Source organism: Sceloporus undulatus, chromosome 1 (assembly GCF_019175285.1).
Source record: "Sceloporus undulatus isolate JIND9_A2432 ecotype Alabama chromosome 1, SceUnd_v1.1, whole genome shotgun sequence".
Classification (NCBI taxonomy): domain Eukaryota; kingdom Metazoa; phylum Chordata; class Lepidosauria; order Squamata; family Phrynosomatidae; genus Sceloporus; species Sceloporus undulatus.
This window is the reverse complement of record NC_056522.1, coordinates 296,042,917-296,063,262: the sequence shown is the minus strand read 5'-3', so window position 1 is coordinate 296,063,262 and position 20,346 is coordinate 296,042,917. Positions and strand designations below refer to the sequence as shown.

The 20,346-nt window shown below is 39.4% G+C and overlaps 1 protein-coding gene across 1 annotated transcript in view; it reads left to right on the top strand.

The window, feature by feature from the left end:
* LOC121930529 (actin, gamma-enteric smooth muscle-like) overlaps positions 1-19,079 on the top strand; it is a 54,973-nt gene extending 35,894 nt beyond the window's left edge. The window contains exons 5-9 of the mRNA XM_042466989.1: positions 2,874-2,958; positions 5,357-5,518; positions 8,314-8,505; positions 14,532-14,713; positions 18,316-19,079. Of these exons, the coding sequence (XP_042322923.1) occupies positions 2,874-2,958; positions 5,357-5,518; positions 8,314-8,505; positions 14,532-14,713; positions 18,316-18,459 (765 nt within the window). The 3' untranslated portion in view covers positions 18,460-19,079. The remainder of the gene's footprint in view (positions 1-2,873; positions 2,959-5,356; positions 5,519-8,313; positions 8,506-14,531; positions 14,714-18,315) is intronic.
* Positions 19,080-20,346: the final 1,267 nt, after the last annotated feature.

Below are 20,346 nucleotides of genomic sequence, written 5' to 3'. Positions count from 1 at the left end.
CTCCTGAAAAAGAAAATCAACATTCTTTGTTCCCAAATGCCCTCTAGGGAACATAGGAAGCATGTTGGGTCATTTTGAGACAAAACATTTTTTTTATTTGGAAAAAAAATGTTTTGATTCTGGAGGGATGGTCCAAAAGGTCTTCAGACATAGTGAAAATGCCCTACATGCAACCTAGAAGTCATTTTGAGGTATTTGGGAGCAAAAAATAAATAAATGTTTTTGACTTCTGGGGATCCAAGTGGCTCCAAAAGCAGCCCCGGGAGCCACATGAATTAGCACATTGCCTACTCCTACTCTACATTCTACAACCACTGACAGCATTTTTCTACGTTCGTGGCTATCTGATGCAATTTACCAGTGAAGATAACAGTTTGTTATCTTGTTTGTTTTGAGACACTCAAGAAAGTGGATGTATCTAGTCAGTAAAACTCAAGATCCTGCTTAAAAGTTGAGAAACTAAATATCAATTACTTCCTCTGAACAATTATTGTTTATCCTTCTCTTGCAAAAGTACCTCATCATTCCTCAGAAGTTGTGATTTCCCTCTCTGCCACTGTAGAAATGAGGCTGTGAATTCCTCCAAAGAACAATTTCAGTTTTGAAGCACAGATTATTCTTGATAGGTTTGTGCTATGTAAGGCCTATTGCACTTCAGAGGTGGAGAGAGATAATGAAATGGTAGTCGTCCACTTTTGCTCAGAGAAGAATATATTGCTGAGCTGCTCATTTCGGAGAGGCTATGAATTAACAAATTTAGAGGCCATATCCCAAAAGAGTCAGGTCAGCTGAGCCAGGAAATAAAAGCTAGAATAAAGAGGTTTTCTTGTTAGATTTTAATTAGGCAGCATGTTGAGAATTCTGTATAACATTTTAAAAAATCTATTACCATTATACCAATAAATAATAATATTAAATTATTTATTTGTATCCTGCCCAAACAACAAGGAATCTGGGCGACTAACAACAGTGGAAGTACAATAAAAAAAATACAATAAAAAACAATCCCTTCCCAGCCCCCCAGCCATATTAACCAGACAATAACAATGAACAATATCAATACAGTAGCAATCAAAGGAAAACATAAGAACATTACAAGAATGTTACAAGTCAAACAAGGTTCATAGAAAATCCCAACTCCTCAGCCCAAGTCCACAACAAAACAATATTAAGCAAATTAATATTGAGCAAATTATGACTAAGATTGTCTGCCTCCTGCTGTTTATTGTCAAAAACTTGCCCTGCCCCTCCATCTCTCTGCCTTGGTGTTTCTGGGCAGGCTGGAGGCTTGGAGCCAGCTGGCTCCAAAAAATAAAGACAATGTATTTACATAAATTTTGTAGCTATTTGTAAAGAACACATGTTCACTTTTAGAAGTGAATGATTTGTAGTTTTGGGGATGAACATTTTAAGAACATCCATACTCTTTCATTTCACTTCCTTCAACAAAGACTTCCCTAGATACTGATAGAGTTGCCAGGACTGGTGCCTCTTTAATAGTTAACAGATCCTGGATTAGGAAGACATAACACGAAGTTCCACCAGTCTTCTTCCTTACTTTCCCCAATACTGCCATTTACTGGCCAGCAGAGAACATTACTGGGCAGCAGCAGAGTGCTTTCCAGCTATGTCCTTATAGCTGGACGCACAGCATTGATGTCAATCGACAAGACAGAAGCTGAACAACAATTCCACCTCACAAATACACAAAATCTACAAAAAATGAAACAAGCTTATTGTAGTCTTCCTTCAAAAGATATAGCAGTGTTTGTTTGGAAAATCTGAAACAAAGAAGCTGATAGCATGAGCTTTTGTAGACTTGAGTCTACATTCTCAGAATTATAGAGTCTTCCTTGTAAAACATATTAAGGTAGCATTACTTACAATTACCTGTGCAAATGATGAAAGATAAGATCTTATTGAGGAAAGAGAGGGAAAAAAGAAAAATGGCTGCAATTTGAAGTGATATCGGAAGAGAGCGGGGATGGAAAAATCAAACAAACAGGAATTTACCATAAACATAGGAGTTCATGACACGGGAGGCAAAGTGCCCAAATCTTGTGGATAAATGGGGTTTAAATCCTGGCAATATCCTGTAAAATGGGATTGTTTTCAGATGACGTGGGCATTAACGTGATATTAACCTGTGCAGAAAGTGAGCAAAAGCGCACTGCTTTTTACTTTCAGGATTTTCCAGAAAGTAAAAGGTGGCGCAATTTTGCGGCTTTCTGCATATGTTAATTTCATATTAATGCTCAATTAGCCCGATGTCATCTGAAAACAATACCACTTTTGTGAGATATTCCTGGGTTTAAACCCCATTTATCCACAGGATTTGGGCACTTCCCTCCGGTGAGATAAACTCAATATACTGCATCTAATAGATGAATATGCAAACTAGTAGTAGTCAGTAAATGCATACAAAGGTTGTCTAATACTTCTAGAAAGATCTCCGGATCCTACAAATGTTTTCACAAAAATAAGCCATTTTCTGCTGTCTTCAAAGTTATAGCAGTATTTGTCATGTGTCTTATTTAGCCCAGGGTCTAAAAATGTAAACATACAATGAAATTGTTGTTTAATTAATAGAGTAAAAATGTAGATTGCAGAACAATGCATCTGAGTTTCTGAGCACTACATTCTTCAGTCTATATGCACCCAAGAAGTAAGCAATTAAATTTATATTAACCATCCCATGTCTATTTTTCCAAGATCTAGGATTACTTATGCTGGGTATGATAGGTACTGTTCATAACCGTTTATCATTTCATTCGCAAATAAATATTTCCAGCTAATATACATCATCCAAAAATTACAAACTAACAGCATTGTGGTATTCAGATAACCTAAAACCCTTACATTCTTTACTACAGATCATGTTTGAAACATTCAATGTACCAGCAATGTATGTGGCCATTCAGGCAGTACTCTCTCTCTACGCATCTGGCCGAACTACTGGTGAGTTTGAATTGGTGTTGTTATCGTTTTGTTGTCGGCAGTGTATTTTTATAACAACTAAACACAACAAACTGGAATATATCCATCTTTTTAAATAAATAAATGTAATTATTTTTAGAATTCATCAATAACAAGAAAATTTATTCCCTACCTCCCTATTTCCCCAAATTAACATGATAATTATAACTTCTATACTCATACATTATCAAACCACCTATAAATAATCTATCAGTCTACTCACCCAGCCACCCTTCTATAATGCCTATTTTTAGTAGCTCTGTCTCTGCAATGTATTAGTATCTACTATGCCAAAAAGCCAATTGCTTAGTTGGAAGTCCATCTTCAACATTTAAATCTTGGAAATACATTAATATTGTCTGCTACTAAAGTTGATTTCTTTGATTTCTTCTATCAAACTGGAAGGCATCCATTGGGTACTTCAGAATGAGAGGCCATATCCCCAGATGCTGACAAATTTTAATACAAGTTTAAAATGTACTGTCCACAAAAAAAGGGGGGGGGAGGACTTCTCCAGGGGCTGATAGGAATAAATCAACAGGGCAAGCTCTAACATAAAGTAAGATGGGTGTCTTAAACTGCATGTTTTTGGTATCATGAAAAGGTAGCAAATTTTTAATTTATTGCAACTGAATATTTGAGCGCAAGCATGTTATAGTAGTTTGAGTGTTGGACTACAGCTCTGGAGACCAGGGGTCCATTAACACTCAGCTATGGAAACCCATTGGGTTACCTTAGGTGAGTCATATACACTCGTCCCTTTGGATTTGCAGGAGATATGTTCCAGCCCCCCAGCCTCCCACCTCCACGGATACAAAATTTCACAAATATTCAAGCCCCATTGTCCCCAATGGTGCCACTGCCAGGCCCCTACAGCCCAAGCATTGATTACAGGCCCTGGCACTGGGGGGAAGATGCCGGTAAGGGAGAGAGGGAGCCATAGCCTTGGCCTTATGAATAATTGAAACCACGAGTGCCAAGGCTGCGAACGGGGAGGACAACTGTACTTTCAGAAGACCCCATGATAGGTTTGCCTTAGGTCACCATAAGTCAACTTGAAGAAAACAACTTGAAGGCACACAACAATAACAACAACTAAATATTTTAATATCTTGACTAGAACAGACCCTTTTAATCAATGAAACTTGGGAAATCAACACATATTTAAATACATTGATTTGATTGGCCTTCTCTAGCTGGGTCAAAGAATCAGATTTAGACCTATATGAAAATAATGCTTTTAGCCACCAAGTTATTTATTTTTAAAATTTGATTTATATTTTGCTTTTTTCCTGGCATGGTTCCCAAGGTGAATTACAACAAATTAAATCAAAATACAGTTAACATCTTACTAATACGAGAGCAGCAACAGGCCCAGTATAAGTATAGTGGCCAAGTAGCCAGGGAAAAAAGTTATCGCAACTTTTTTTAGTGGCTTTAGTAGTGCATATTTATTCCACATCACTCATTGAAAGGTATATTCTGCGCTCTGAAACTACAGTTGTAGTCCTTATTTGTCTCTCCCAAAGTCTGGAAATGTGCTTTTTTTTGGGGGGGGGGGCAGTGACTACTCCCAGAAACCTCCAGTTAGCTTTCATTGTTGTTGTTGTTGTTGTTGTTGTTGTTGTTGTTGTATGTCTTCAACTTGAAGACTTCAAGTCACTGCAATTTACAATGACCCTAAGGCAGGTCACTTTTTTTCTGAGGCTAAGAGTGTGTGACTTGCCCAAGGTTTCTTGTAGGTTTCCTTGGCTAAGCAGAGATTCAAACTCAGGTCTCCAGAATCATCAACACTCAAACCAGCATGACGCATTCCAACTGACAGTGGTGGCTCTGGTTTTTGTTGTCCCAAAAAAGACTTTTTCCAAGTTCTGGTCCCTCCTCCTCCCATCTTGGTCCTCTCAGAATAGGGGCATACAGACCCTTTTACAGATATAATACTTTTTTGTGAAGAGCTGCTGTGTTTTGTTTGTTAAAAAAAAAATCTGCATTTTGGTGGGAAATCTATATGTTTATACATCAGCATTTGGGATTCTTTGCAGATTGTTTGGGATTCTTCTTTTGATAAAAGGCTATAGAAATGTAAGATCATTATCATTAGCATCTGTTCAGAGAGAACAATGCCATGCAGTTTCTGACTCTTTCATGCTTCCTCAGAAGGCAAATACTTCTTTGTATAGGTCTGCAATTTCCCCCTCCCAGGAGGAGAGTTCCACTTAGACTGGAGACAATAGGCATTGTCATTTGCAGTCTCTCCTTTCAAGCCCTGCTGTTGTCAAAGAGTTTAATTTAGCAGATGGATAAATGGGAAGACAAGGACAGGGTGAGGTTCATACAAAGAGAGGAATGCTGACATATTCATTTTTGTCATCCCTCCTAGGTATAGTTCTGGACTCTGGGGACGGTGTCACACATAATGTACCTATCTATGAAGGTTATGCCTTGCCACATGCTATCATGAGACTGGATCTGGCTGGAAGAGATCTCACTGACTATCTCATGAAAATTCTTACAGAGAGAGGCTATTCTTTTGTTACTACTGGTAACTGTGTGTTTGTTTCTTCTAAAAGCCAACTTGCCCTTCCACATGATATAAGATGAATGAATATTATGTGAAATCTCTTCTATCAAAAGCTTCCCTTTGATCTGCACTATCAAGCAGGGATTAAGCATTTCAGTTTTACAAATGTTATCCACGAACTGAAGAGTTTGAAATACTTTCCCCTCTTTTCTTTTTCTTTTTTTTTTAAAAGAAAGTATAGCCATCTTTCTATTTTTTCAAATATAGATATGTAAAAAAGCAGGCCATGAGATAAAATGAAATCAAACTACAAAACCCAGTACACCCCCCCCCCAAACTTCTAATGATATCTTGCCAAAATACACTTTGTTCTCTACCCCATCGATAAATGTCTTAATGCATGATAAGTCCAAGCTGAGGGACACAAATATTTGATGCAACATCCATTGTCAGCCAAAGTCACTAGGTTGGGAGATGGGGAGAAAATTAGATAAGAAAGAGGATTTACTAGTATGTGCAATTTCAAGGAGTCTCCCACCTACTCCCGTTTGGTCCCTATGAGAAGTGATTCCTTTTAATACTTCACAAGTTACAGCACTAGAATTCCATTAACTGACATGACTCTATTTTATGGAATTGGGATTTACAGCTTGTTGAGACACTGGGTCTCTCTGTGGTGCTTATCACACAACGCTGTTATAGTGCAATTGCATTGGGTCAATCCCAACTTTGGCCAGGCTTATTTCACAATGTTGTAGTGATCTCAGTGGAGGATTCTTCAGGGTAACCTTTTTTTAAAAAATTGAAATAATCTGTTAACGACCTCCTATTCTGCTACTATTTAGCTACTGGCGCAAATGTCTCATTCCAACTAATCCTGATATTGGATGGTTAGGTGGTGCTGTGTGGTTGTTACTTGGTTTCCCTTCCCTAGGACTTCTTTGCAGGAGAACCTCTGTCAATTTCCATTGGTTGGATGGGGAGGACACAAACTGATGTCATGGCTGAGAAGGGTTCACAAGAAAGCTGCAATATCTTTCCCTTCTTTACACATTTGATGGTATGGGTTTATTTATTTTTAAAGGAGGGATTCTGCAATATTGACATACCACCATAAAGGTTACCTGGACAAGCAGCTTAGGTTTATGGAAAAGAGATTCCATCTCTCCATTAGGAAGAACTTCCTGACAGCAAGAGCTATTTGACAGTGGAACATTCTGCCCCAGAGTGTGGTGGAGTCTCTTTCTTTGAAAGTTTTAAATAGAAGCTTGATGGGCATCTGTTGGGGGTGCTTTGACTGTGGAGACTATCACATGGGGGGAAATCAGGTGATTAAAAGGGCATTTCCATGAGAAAGTTGTGTGATCATGGTGAAGATTTTCACACACATTGTGATCAGAGAGGAATGCTCCAGCAACAAACCATCCATGAGGAAATTCCATCAATAGTTTGTTGCTAGAGCATTCCTGGTTCTTCTTGGGATGAGTCCCCTCTGATTGTGATATCATCTTAAAATCTTCACTGTAATTGCACAACTTTTTTCCTGGGAAAATGCCTTTTTAATCCTCCGATTTTACCCATGTGATAGTGTCCCATGTCTCCTTGCATGTCAGGGCATTGAACTGGATGGCCCTTGAGGTCTCTTCCAACTCTACAATTTTAAGATTCTATCCCTCAGGATAGCACTATACCAGCAGGACAGCAGCTTGAATGTGTAAATGCTGCTGGGCAAGTGCCTTGGCCAAGCAGCAAAGCCAACCAACTGAAAAAGAGAGATATCAGAATGTTGCAGTACTGCGATTACAGCAGGGGGAGGGAAAAATAAAATAAAATAAAGAGAAACCCACTCAAACCACATAATGGAGGGCTGAGAAAAGAATGAGTAGACCTTTGGCCTTTTCAAAATCAAGAAAAGAATATATGGCATATGCAGAGCAATTAAAGTGGAACCACAGTGTGCCATGGTAAAAGGGCCTGTGATCTCCCCACTGAGGTACAAAGATCAAGAACAAATGTCATTTGAGCAAAAGTCAGACAACATAAATGTCTTGCTGTTAAGTTCAAATATTTAGACCAGAGGTGGGCACCTCTGGGAGACTGGGAAATCTGCACCCTCACCTTCTTCCAATAATAATAATAATAATAATAATAATAATAATAATAATAATAATATAAAATAAAATGCCCTCAAATGCTCCCTAAGGAGCCTGAGGGTATTTTTGCCATATTTTGCACCCCCATACCATTTTATGTCTGGGGTGGTGGTGTTGGTTAAACAACAGGAGGTGATCAGATTCCTGATTCAGAAAAAGGTCTCTCTTGGACCTAAGATGGCCTGAAGCATTTGACTGGAGGGGGGGGGGGGAGGAACAGTGGCTTTGTGGCCCTAGTGAAATTAGTCCACCCTTGATTCAGACTCTTACCTCATTTGTTCACTGGTTTCTTTCCTCCATGAGAGACAAACTGAGCAGAAGAACAAAAACATAGTAGCAGATAGAGCAAAAAGCCCTTTTAGGTACCATAATATCATAATAGCCTTTTAGATAATATGGTGTATACCTCATACGTGAAAAGAGCTTGAGAACAAAGGAAAATATAGGGTTCTTTGTACCATTAACTTTGATGGAAAGTCTTTGGGATTTCTTTGTTCTGTCAATATGGTGGGCATTTGGAAAACAGACTTACTTTTCCTCCTGCTCAGAACTGGGGGAAATTGTGATTCTGATGGTAGCTGTCTAAGACTAATGGTATGCAAGACAAATAAATAATCAATAGCCCCTACAGCCTTCTTACCCCTTACTTGTTTATATTTGTAGCTGAACGTGAGATTGTGCGGGACATAAAAGAAAAGCTTTGTTATGTGGCTCTGGACTTTGAGAATGAAATGGCTACTGCTGCTTCCTCCTCTTCTTTGGAGAAGAGCTATGAACTCCCTGATGGTCAAGTCATTACTATTGGCAATGAACGGTTTAGATGCCCTGAAACACTCTTCCAGCCATCATTCATAGGTAGGTCTAGGCTTGTTTTCTGTATTATAAGGCATGGTTGAACTGAACAGATATAAGTTCCTGTAGTGTTATGCATTAATTTCAAATATGCTAGGACTCTTGATATAATCCACAAATACCTTCTTGAGATTATAAATGCTACTGCTGCATTATTGCTGCATGAATGTTTGGCAGTGTAGTCAAGGAGGGAAAAGGCTTCTAAAAGAAGATTCAGCATGTTGTTGCATCTGATTTTATTTTTGGAAGACCATTTGTAGATTAATCAGATCAAGAAGATGGAGAGAAAAACTGATTTTGGATTCCTGTAGTCAGGAAGAGGCACTCTGGAGTATAGAGCAATACCACACAAATTTGCTTTATGGAAAACATTTTTGTGTTTTTTAATGGAAAAAATATTGGTACAGCAACTGAATACAAAATAGATGTATGTTGTATCAGGTTTAAATTGTGTATGTGGGGATTTCTCACTCTTTCTCCTTTTAAAACATACGCGCTGCTCAGGAAAAGATCATTCTCTTGTGTCTTAAAAGGAAATGTGAAGGGTAGGGGGTTGGACTATGCATTCCTTATGGGCCTTCCAGCTCTAAATTTCTATGTTTCTAAGGGAAAAGGCACACTTCATATTAGGTCAATATCACATATATTAGAACAGATGTCTGTTCTAATTGTCTGCCTGAGGGAATGCTGTAAGAGAAGCTGTATCACAGACTTTACCTGTAGAGCAGACAGTGAACTGTGATGCATGAATAATAACTGTTGTCTTGCAAGAAATAGGCACAATCATTGTTGTTAACTATCCTCAAGTTGATCTTGATTCATGGCTGCCCTGTGGATGAGGCATCTCCAATACTCCCTGTTCTCCACTACTGTCCTCGGTTCTTGCAGATTCATGACCTCCCTGATGGAGACCATCCATCTAGCATGTGGTCGTCTTCTCCTTCACTTTCCTTCCACCTTTCTTAGCATTATGGTCTTTTCTAATGAGCCAGGTCTTCTCGTGACCGGACAAATTATGCCAGTCTCAGTTTTAGTCATCTTGGCTTTTAGGGAGCTTTCAGGCCTAATACGATCTATGATCTATTGGTTTGTCTTTTTGGCTGTCCAATGTATCCTCAGCACTCTTCTCCAGCATCACATCTCAAATGGATTTATTTTCTTTTTATCCATTTTCTTAATTGTCCAGCTCTTGCATCCATACATGGCAATGGGGAACACAATTGCTTGTATGATTTTGACTTTCATGCTTAATTGTATGTCTTTGCTCTTGAGGACCTTTTCTAGTACTTTCATAGCTGCCCTCCCCATTCTTAGGAGATTATTGCACACTCTGTATCCTGTCTTTCTTCTGGTGGGATACATGCACGTTTAAGTGTCAAAGACTGGCTCTATTGCATTCATCCATGGCCACCTATCTGCAGGTGGGCTTATCCTGTGGCTTTTCAACGATGGGAAAATCCCTGCAGATGGGCGGCCATAGGTAAATGCAATAAGACCCATCTTTGACACTTTAACACACATGTATCCCATCGGGAGAAAGACAGGTTCAACATGTGCGATAATCTCCTTAGTCTCCTTCTGATTTCTTGACTGCAGTCCCCATTCTGATCAATGTTTGCTCCAAGATACAGGAACTCTTTTACTATTTCTATTTCCTCATTGTCAACTTTGAATTTATTTAATAATAATAATAATAATAATAATAATAATAAACCATTTATTTATAGCCCACTTTTCCTTGGTAGATGAAAGTGGGTTACACAGAAGTACGCAATGTACAATTTAGAAACAGCAATCATGTCACAATCTAGAAAATATAAAAAACAATTAAAAACAAGGTTAAAAATTACAAGCTAAAAGGTAAAAACACACAACAACTAGCTGGCTTAAAGTGCGAGTGCAACGTGCAACGAGGAGAGAGCAGATATTACAACGACTGGGGGAAAGCCTGTTGGAAGAGGAAGGTTTTTAACCTTTTCCTAAATAGGTCAAGGGAGGTAACCGAATTTGAATTTATGAATATCTTCCATGGTCATTATTTTTGTTTGCTTGATGTTCAGCAGTAAGCCTGCTTTTGCACTTTCTTCCTTGACTTTCCTCAGTAGTTGCTCTAGGTCTGTGATGCTTTCTGCAAGTACTATGGTGTCCTCTGCATATCTTAGATTGTTCATGTTCCTTCCTCCTATTTTTGTGCCTCCTTCTTCTTTATCCAAGCCTGCTTTTCATATAATATTTTCTGCATATAAATTGAAGAGATAGGGTGAAAGGATGCTGTCTTGCCTGACCCCTTTGCCAATAGGGAACCAGTCTGTTTCTCCATGTTCTGTTCTGACTGTTTTGATTACAAATTCCTCATCAGTACTATTAGGTGTGTTGGCACTCCCATGTGTTTAAGAGCATTCCATAGCTTTACATGGTCTATGCAGTCAAAGGCTTTGCTGTAATCAATAAAACATACTGATTTTCTTTTGGAATTCCTTGTTGTACTCCATTAGCTATTGTAGGTTTGTGAAGTGGTCTCTAGTGCTTCTGCCTTTCCTGAACCCTTCTTGCACTTCTGGTAGTTCTCTTTCCATGTATTGTTTAAGTCTATGTTGCAGCATAGGAACCCTGGTGGCGCAGTGGTTAAATGCCTGTACTGCAGCTACTCACTCAAAACCATAAGGTTGCAAGTTCAATACCAGCAAAAGGGCTGAAGCTTGACTCAGGCTTGCATCCTTCTAAGGTCGCTAAAATGAGTACCCAGCTTGTTGGGGGCAATTAGCTTACACTTTGTAAACCGCTTAGGGCGTGATTAAGTGCACTGATAAGCGGTATAGAAATGTACTTGCTATTGCTATAGCATGATTTTGCTTGCATGTGAGACTATTGCTATGTTCTTATCCTGTAGTATTTTGTGTCTCTTTTTTGTGGATGGGGTGTATATTGATTGTTTCCAATCAGTTGGCCATCATTTTGTTTTCCATATCTGTTCGCATCTATCGGTTAGTACTGGTGTTAATTCTTTCAGTGTCGATTGTAATATTTCAATTGGAATGCTTTTTTGGTTTTTGTTTTTAAAACTAACCCTATGCTCTTTTAAGGAAAAAGAGTCATGATTTTCAAATTTATTTTCTTTTATTCATATCCCAGCTTTCTGTCAGCATGGGACTCAAGTAGCTCCCTGCATAGACAAAATCCAAAGTTACAGCTAAAACACAATGATTATAATAAAAAGTTTAAGAAGCTATTCCCTTGTGATCCATGTTTTTTTAGGTCTGCATCCACACTGCAGATATAATCCAATTTGACACCACTTTAACTGTTGTGGCTCAGTGCTATAAAATTCTGGCAACTGTAGTTTTGTGAGAAGTTTAGCTTTCTCTGTCAGAAAGCTCTAGTGCCACAACAGACAACAAATCCCAGAATTCCATAGCACTGAGCCATGGCAGTTAAGTGGTGTCAACCTGGACTATTTCTGCAGTATGGATGCAGCATAGAGCTCATCTTCTCAGCCCAGCAAGTGAGAAAGGCAGTTTTCTGACAAAAAGGCCCCATTCCTGATTGGTGAATTAGAAGAATAGCTCTTCTGACCTCTACGCTGCCAAAGCCTATGAAATATGGAGTAGGTGCCTTTATTTGTCACTTCACTCTGTCATATTATATCAGGCTGTCATGCCTCATCACATCAACTCACTCAGTCATGCCACATTGTCCTATCACACTGGAAGTATAACCTTGGACCATCTCTCTAAATTACTATGGATCTCATAGGCATGTTGTGTTTACTTAAAGCTATATAGGATAGAACCAAAGCTGCTTTGTTATTCTTCTAATATACCTACCCTATTTTTTCCTGCATTTCAATCATATTCTTTTAATAAACTCTCACTCTTACTTTGTTTTGGAGGTTGGAATGCAGGATTAACCACGTGTGGGTTTAAATTTGCTCAGTTCTGTCTAATTTGGTTCTCATAGTGCTTCTGAGAAAGACTTGAGGTTTAGAATGAATCATCACAGCAAAGTCTATAACCAGAGAATAGTCTACTTGATGTGCTGCCATTTTCATGTAGACTCTGTGGACCTTTTCGGACAGGCAAAAGGGATGGGAGCATAGCGAGTTGCTCCCATCCGTGACACATGATTGTGTGAAAATTTTCAGACAATGTCACGATAATCACATCATTATCCCATGAAGTTTTCCAATTGCTTTTCATTCACAGAACTTTCTTTTTGCCCATCTTAAAAAGTCCTATACAGGGATGGTATGAAAGAGTCTATTTTGTAGAATATGAAAGACACACACATATAGAGAGTGGGAGGGAGATTGTGTGTGTGTGAGAGAGAAAGAGATGTTTGAGACATCTGTGCTTCATTTAGAGCAAGAGAGTGGACTACATATAGCCCATGACCCTGTGCCTATTCTGATCTCAATATGTTTTTGTGGCCTTTGGAACTCCTGTTGAATTTGCCTTATTTTAGTACAAATGCAAGTTGATCAAAAAAAGAGAGGGAGGGTCCACATGAGATTGCTTCCATGTATATAAATTTCAGAAACTCATGGGAGGCTGTAGCCCATGGTATGACCCAGAAATAGGCTAAAATTGACCCCTGCACCCACTGGAATTGTCCACTCCTTTTTTTTAGGGTGGCAAGATTTTTTAAAAAAAATATAAATTAAACCTTTTCATAACAGTGGCACTAGTCCATGAAAGGAAGGATATCTTCCTCAGCTTAATAATAATAGAGATTTAGATAATACGTTTAGGGTGTAGCCACGCTGCAGAAATAAAGCAGTTTGACACCACTTTAACTGTCATGACTCTACACTACAGAATCATTTTTTTCCTTGTTTGGTGAGGCATCAGAGCTTTCTGACAAGCCAGGCTGATTACCCCACCAAATACAAATCCCAGGATTCCACAGGATGGAGCCATGACAGTTAAAGTGGTGTCAAAGTGCTTTACTTCTGCCATGTAGTTACAAACTTGATGTTTCTTGCATCCCCTGGAAGCTGTCACATTGTCCACCTGGAAGAATCAAATCAAGTACAGAGTGTAATTTTCAAAACTTTGTAACTTGACAAATGTACAGTGCATTTTCTGGGGGGGAAAATTAAATAAGAAGATAAATTCTTCTTACTATTACCTTGCATTCTGAGTGCATTATGTTGCATGAAATGGGCAAAGATAAAATGTAGAAACTGCTACATCTAAACCATTTCCAAACTTAAGTGTCTGAAATGTGAACCATTCAGGGTCCTACATGGGGGAAGCTATGTGTGTAGAGCATGCTCCCCTCCTTCAGACCTTCTCCCCACCCATATGAAGATTGTAGACTTGGAACCAGCAAGCACAGCCCTGTTGTCTTCCTCCCATGAAGTTAATTGCCACAGGGAATAATATATTATTTATTATCTGTGAGCAGATTCTCAAGTTACCTTTAAGCAGTTAAAGTCACATAGCAACCAACTATTCTAATTTGGCACGGACAGTCCTGATTACTCCTCTGTCATTTCACTTTTTCAGCTGCTTTTAAAACATCCCAGTTTTTTTCCCATTCCCTCACTTTCCATCTTTGTCCTCAGCATACCTTAGTTGCTGCAAAATGAGTTCCAAGTGTCAAAACAGTTTGCATTCAACTCAGAGAAGAGAGGCAGCATCTGGCCCTTTCTAGTAGGCTCGTGCAAAAGCAAACCACCGCAGCATTTTCTAGCCTGTGTGTTCTTCCTCATTAATAACTTTTGTGACCTTGATCACACTCTGAGGTTGGTTGTCCACATCTCACAGGCTGTGAAGTATTCACAAAGAGTATACAATTAAGTTTTGTTCAATTAAGCTTCAGAAAACTGCCTTACAAGAGACAAAACAATTAAGCTGCAATATAGGAACTTCATCTTAGTATAGGGTAGATACTTTGGATATCTTGCTAAGTAGTAGGACGAACACTGGCTTACACTTTATTTTTAAAAAGCCCCTAAACCCATGGTGGAAGTGGTTTGCTTAATTATCAGTATTTACCGTAATTTTTGTTCTTCTCTTTCTTTTCAGGGATGGAATCTGCTGGTGTCCATGAAGCTACCTATAATAGTATCATGAAATGTGATATTGACATCCGTAAGGATCTTTATGCTAATAATGTGCTCTCTGGAGGAACCACCATGTACCCTGGCATTGGTGACCGTATGCAGAAGGAGATTACAGCTTTGGCTCCAAGTACTATGAAGATCAAGGTAAATGTTGCATCTGATTTTTAAAATTGATTTAGTAAGGCTTAAATCCATATGTCACCCAGTAGACATACCGAATCAATCAATGAATGGTAAGTTAACACTTCTGATTTAATGAGTCTACTCAAGTTGGGACTCTAATTGGATTTAGCCCTAAATATACACACTACCTTTCTGTCAGCAACATTCAGGGTAGCTAACAGCAATAAAATTAAAAGCAAGTACAGTGGGCCCTTGGTATCTGCTGAGGTTTGGTTCCAGTACCCCGCGCGGATACCAAAATCCATGGATGCTCAAGTCCCATTAAATAAAATGGCATAATAAAATGGTGTACCTTATATAAAATGCCAAAATCAAGGTTTGCTTTTTGGAATTTACCATATATATTTTTAATATTTTCAAGCCATGGATGTTTGAATTTGTGGATTAAAAAAATCCACGGATATGGCAGGTTGACTGTACATTTAAAGCATAAAATCAGATTAAAAACAAAATTTAAGGCAACAAAAGCCCCAAAGAATAACACTCAGACAATTAAAATTCCTTCAGCAGCACCACAGTTTGAATGTCTAAGCTTTATTTGAATAAAAAAAATATCACCAGTAAAAGGACAAGATAGAAGAGATCTGCCTAGCTTTCCTTGACAGAGAGTTCCAGAATCTGGGAGCAGCCATTGAGAAACTTCCCCTTGTGCCAAACATGCTTCCAGTGGCAGTGAATCAAAGAGAAAGGCCTTTCTAAAAAAAATCTTAAAACCTAGGAAAATAGAGTCTTTCTGAAAATCAGGTCCAAATTATATATATTTGATAACTAGCTCTGTGAATTTTACCATCATCATCATCATCATTATTATTATTATTATTATTATTTATAAAGCGCTGTAAATTTACACAATGCTGTACATACAATCGTTTTAATTGGACAGTTCCCTGCCCTCAGGCTTACAATCTAGAAAGACACGACACAGAGGGAGTGGTGGTGGGGAAGGGGCCTATCTAGTAGGATAATACATATAAAGTACATAGCAATACAGGAAATGATTCAATAAAACAGACAACAAAAGAACACCAAATAGCAAGTGACAATTATGCAATGCCTGGGAACGCTGCCCTGAACAGGATGGTCTTCAACTCCGTTTTGAAGCTGGTTAAAGTAGTGATGGCTCTTGCTCGCAGGGGAAGAAGGTTCCAGGAGTGAGGGGCAGCGAGTAAAAAGGAGTGAATCCGAGATGGGGCAGAGGAAATCATGGGCTGTGACAGCAGACCTTGACTACCCCTAGTGGGAAGGTGAGGAGAAATAAGGTCTGATAAGTAAGGAGGGGCCAGCCCATGGAGGGCTTTAAACGTCGACAGCAGGAGCTTATATTGAATGTGGAAAGGGAGGGGGAGCCAGTGAAGGGATGCCAACACAGGAGAGATGTGGTCAGAGCGGTGGGTGGAAGTGATAATGCATGCACCTGAATGCTGGACAGAAATTAAAGGACGGAGGTAAGAAAGAGGAAGCCCAGCCAGGAGGACGTTACAGTAATCAAGTCGTGAGATCACTAGGGCATGGACCAGGATCATGGCAGTAGAGGCGGAGAGATATGGTTGGATTTTGGTAATATTGTATAGAAAGAATCTACAAGCCTTGGCTGTGGTCTGGATCTGAGGGATACACGACAGAGAAGAATCAAAGATAAAACCAAGACTGCGGGCTTGCTGGACTGGTTGAATAGAAATGCTGTCCACAGAGACAGAAAAGGAGTGTGGGCTTAAGAGGAAAGACAAGAAGCTCCTTCTTGGACATGTTGAGCTTCAAACACCGATGGTGCATCCACTGCGAGACAGCTGTGAGGCAAGACGAGACTTGCTGTTCAAGCCTTGGAGAAAGGTCAGGGAACACACCTGTAGCAAGTGGTTGTCACAAGGGAGTAATATATTCCCTGTCACTTTACTCTGATGAAGAGCTTGGCTTCAATAGTCTGGGCTAGAGGAAGCTTCTAAACATTTTGAAAGACAGCCTTCTGCAGAGTATAAAGATTATCAGTTTGGGGAATGGGAGCAAAGCCCGTCCTTATCCTGTCTGTGACAGTGATTGTGTGAAAGACTTTCGCTCTTAACAGGTTCTTCCGTTACTGCAAAATGAAGGGCAAGGATGAGATAATTCCAATTTACTGGTGGGACAATAACAGGATCAGTACCACAGGGGATCAGAGAGGTCTCTGGTTATGCCCCACAGCCAGATGCAGATGAGTATCATCATCTCAATTGCAATCATTGTTTGGCTCTGCAACAAAAGCTTGTCTTGAGATACCATATTACTAGCATTGCTACTGTTAGGATAGCCTCTTACTTCACAGGCCCATGCAATTCCACCAACATGAAAAGGTAGTGCCAAGATGGCTCAGTAAAGTGGAAGAGAGGAGGAAAAGAAGAAGACAGATGGATTGATTCAGTAAAGGAAGCCATGGCCTGATGTTTGCAATTTCTGAGCAGGGCTCAGAGAAGTCTTCCATTCATGGAACTTAGTAGTAACTCCAACTTAAACTGAAGCCAATTTGATGACATACAACAACAATAACAATGACAGCCCAAGGAGATTACCACACTACACTATTATAGTGCTGCTATTCCACGTTAATTCTCCAGCTGCCTCCTTTTACATTCTGGGATTTGCAGTTTAGGGAGGGGTATTTAGAATTCTCAGCCAGAGAGCTCTTAAGACTAACTAAACTACAAACCCTGGAATGCAACAGTAGGGAATTAGAGCAGTAAACATCAAATAGCAGTTCTAAAGAGTATAGTGTGATAATCTAGCAAATCTATACTTTTCAGGGGGATCATGAAAACTTTTCATTGAGATGGATTTGGCTGTCTAAAGCTAACATGGAGGGGATTCTTTCTTTCTTTCTTTCTTTCTTTCTTTCTTTTTCTTTTTCTTTTTCTTTTTCTTTTATGGAATTAGCCATATACTGTGCTACCTCCACTTGATAAGTAGGGCTGTTTTTAAGTTGTTTTTGTTGTTGTTGTCCATTTTGAGCCTTTATGGGGGTAACAAACTAAACATATGAAAAGTCAACATTAAATAAATACATGTAAATATTACATAAAGAGGCACCATATAAACAGATCATGAAGCAGAGATACTAATTAATGTTGTTGTTCTGTTGATTGATCATTGACCCAAATTTGGAAACAACATTGTAGTTTCTTTAGATACACAGCTGCAGACAGTGAACCATATGTTGCATTGAGTGCATTTTCCGGCGTCAGAACACATGTGGCTAGATCAGTGATTCCCAAACCCTGGCCTTCCAGATATTTTGCACTTCAGTTCCCAGAAGTGTAAGCCATCTTGGCCAATAGTCTAGGATTCCGGGAGCTGAAGTCCAGAACACTTGGAAGTCCAGAATTTGGGGATCACTGGGTTAGATAGACATCTCTCTGGTTGCATGTACCTTCAGGTCACATGCCAATTTATGGAGACCCTGTGAATTTCACAGGTTTTTCTCAGGGAGTGAATATTCAGAGGTGCTTTTGTCAGTTCCTTATAGAAATTTCTAATGTGATTAAAATGAGAAATATTGTTACATCCCCTTCTTTGTTTTATATTCCTTCCCATAGATTATTGCACCCCCAGAACGTAAATATTCAGTCTGGATTGGAGGCTCCATATTGGCTTCTCTGTCAACCTTCCAGCAAATGTGGATCAGCAAAGATGAATATGAAGAAGCTGGTCCTTCCATTGTCCACCGCAAATGTTTTTGAGTGCACTTGTGATTTATTGTAAGGGATATCATGTGGTGTTTCTCTACATAATTTCTTTAGGTACAGAGCATAATTTCCTCAACAGATTATTCTGAAAACAAAATAAAAAATGATGTTAATTGAGAAGATGTCATTTCTGGATGCCTCCAATTTTACATTCCAGTGACAGGGGCAAATTTCAAGTTAATAGCAACAACAATATGCAATTCAGTAATTCTTCAAAGATGTTAAACTAGAATTTTGAGAAGATTAAGTGTGTAGGAAGCTTCCAGGGCTGTTGGAGTGCAGATATGATATGAAAAGACCACTTAAACCAGTGCTCTGTTACAGAAGGAGAAAACAATGCAGCTATACTTGAAATGAGGGCCTGAATCTTATTGATTAGTTCCAGCTAGAGTAGACTCACAGAACCAGTTGAGGAGCCAACATGTTGTTAAATCACATTTCTTCAATGGGTGTACTCTTCCTGGGGCTAACAGTAGGATTCAGGCCAAGATGTTCTGTATGACTTTCATGGGATGATTTCATTTTATTGTTACAGATTCCCTTTGATTTAGGGTCTGTATGGAGGCCACATGCAAATAGTGAATTCAGATCAAAGATGAATCAGGCAAGGTTAAACCTAAATGGGCAGAGTCAGAGTATTATGCTCCCTTTTGCTCTCATATACAGGGCTTATTCACACCATGGAAATAAACTGGTGCGGAACCAGTTTATTTCCATGGAGTTCACACTCGCCCTGACTGCAGTTTGGGGGGGGGGGGGGGGTGACCGAAAAGCCCAGTTAAACTGGTTCATTTGGCATCAGATCCCTTAGCAATTCTTTTTTAAAGTACCGCAACGATCCAAATCTTTGTTAGTGAGAGTAAGCTACTGGATCAATTTAGATCCCACAGGACCCCCAACGGCAGTCCTCCCACCTCCTCCCTCCTCTTCCTGCTGCCATTGCCCCGCCTCTGTTGTTGCTATTGTTGTTGTGTGCCTTCAAGTCATTTCTGACTTAGGGTGCACCTGTCATGGGGTTTTCTTGTCAAGGTTTGTTCAGAAGGAGTTTTCCTTTTCCTTCCTCCTTCTCCTCCCCCCCTCCCCAAGTGTGAACAGTTTAAATGGCAGAGAGAGATTCGATGTCCTGAATCTCGTCGGTACAAAAAGGTAAGCATAAATGAGCCCATAGATACATACACATAAATTAAAATACGTGTAGCATATAAATATACAACACACATAACACATACACACATGCACAGAGCTGGCCCTCCTATGACACTAGGCGAACTACTGCTTCCAGCAGTGGAACAGGACAGGTGAATACATAAATCTACCTCTGCAGTTACCTGCTACCACTTCAACAGATTGAGGCATACAATGAACCCCACTTACCTCGCTTTCTCATTGTGCAAAATGTCACAGGAGGACAGCGGCTGATGAGACTTCTCAGAGCACCGCTGCCTATGTCTTGCTCTGATTATTGCTCAGGAGGGAGGTATTTAGGCCTGGCCAGCTCTCCAGTATTAGCTAGTGAAGCATGGATTTGAACAGACTAGGCAAGGACTTCCCTAAACCTAGTCCAGTGCTCTAACTATTGGTGCCACACTATCCACCAACATGCTACATAATTGTTTAGTTTCCTTATCTTTTTAGCAGAAATGCATACCAACATTCCCCTCCCTCAGAGTAAGGCTTTTGGAATGGACATCTTCATAAATATCTGATTAATCTAACTAAAAGAAGGTTCTGCTTTTCCTTTATCTCTCTTGTTATTTTGTAGAGTTTTGAATCATTTACAGTGCAAACTAATACATCTCTATTCAGAAATATAACCCACTGACTTTAAAAGGATTTACTCCTAAGTAAGTGTGTACAGGACCTTGGACTAAATGCCTTCTT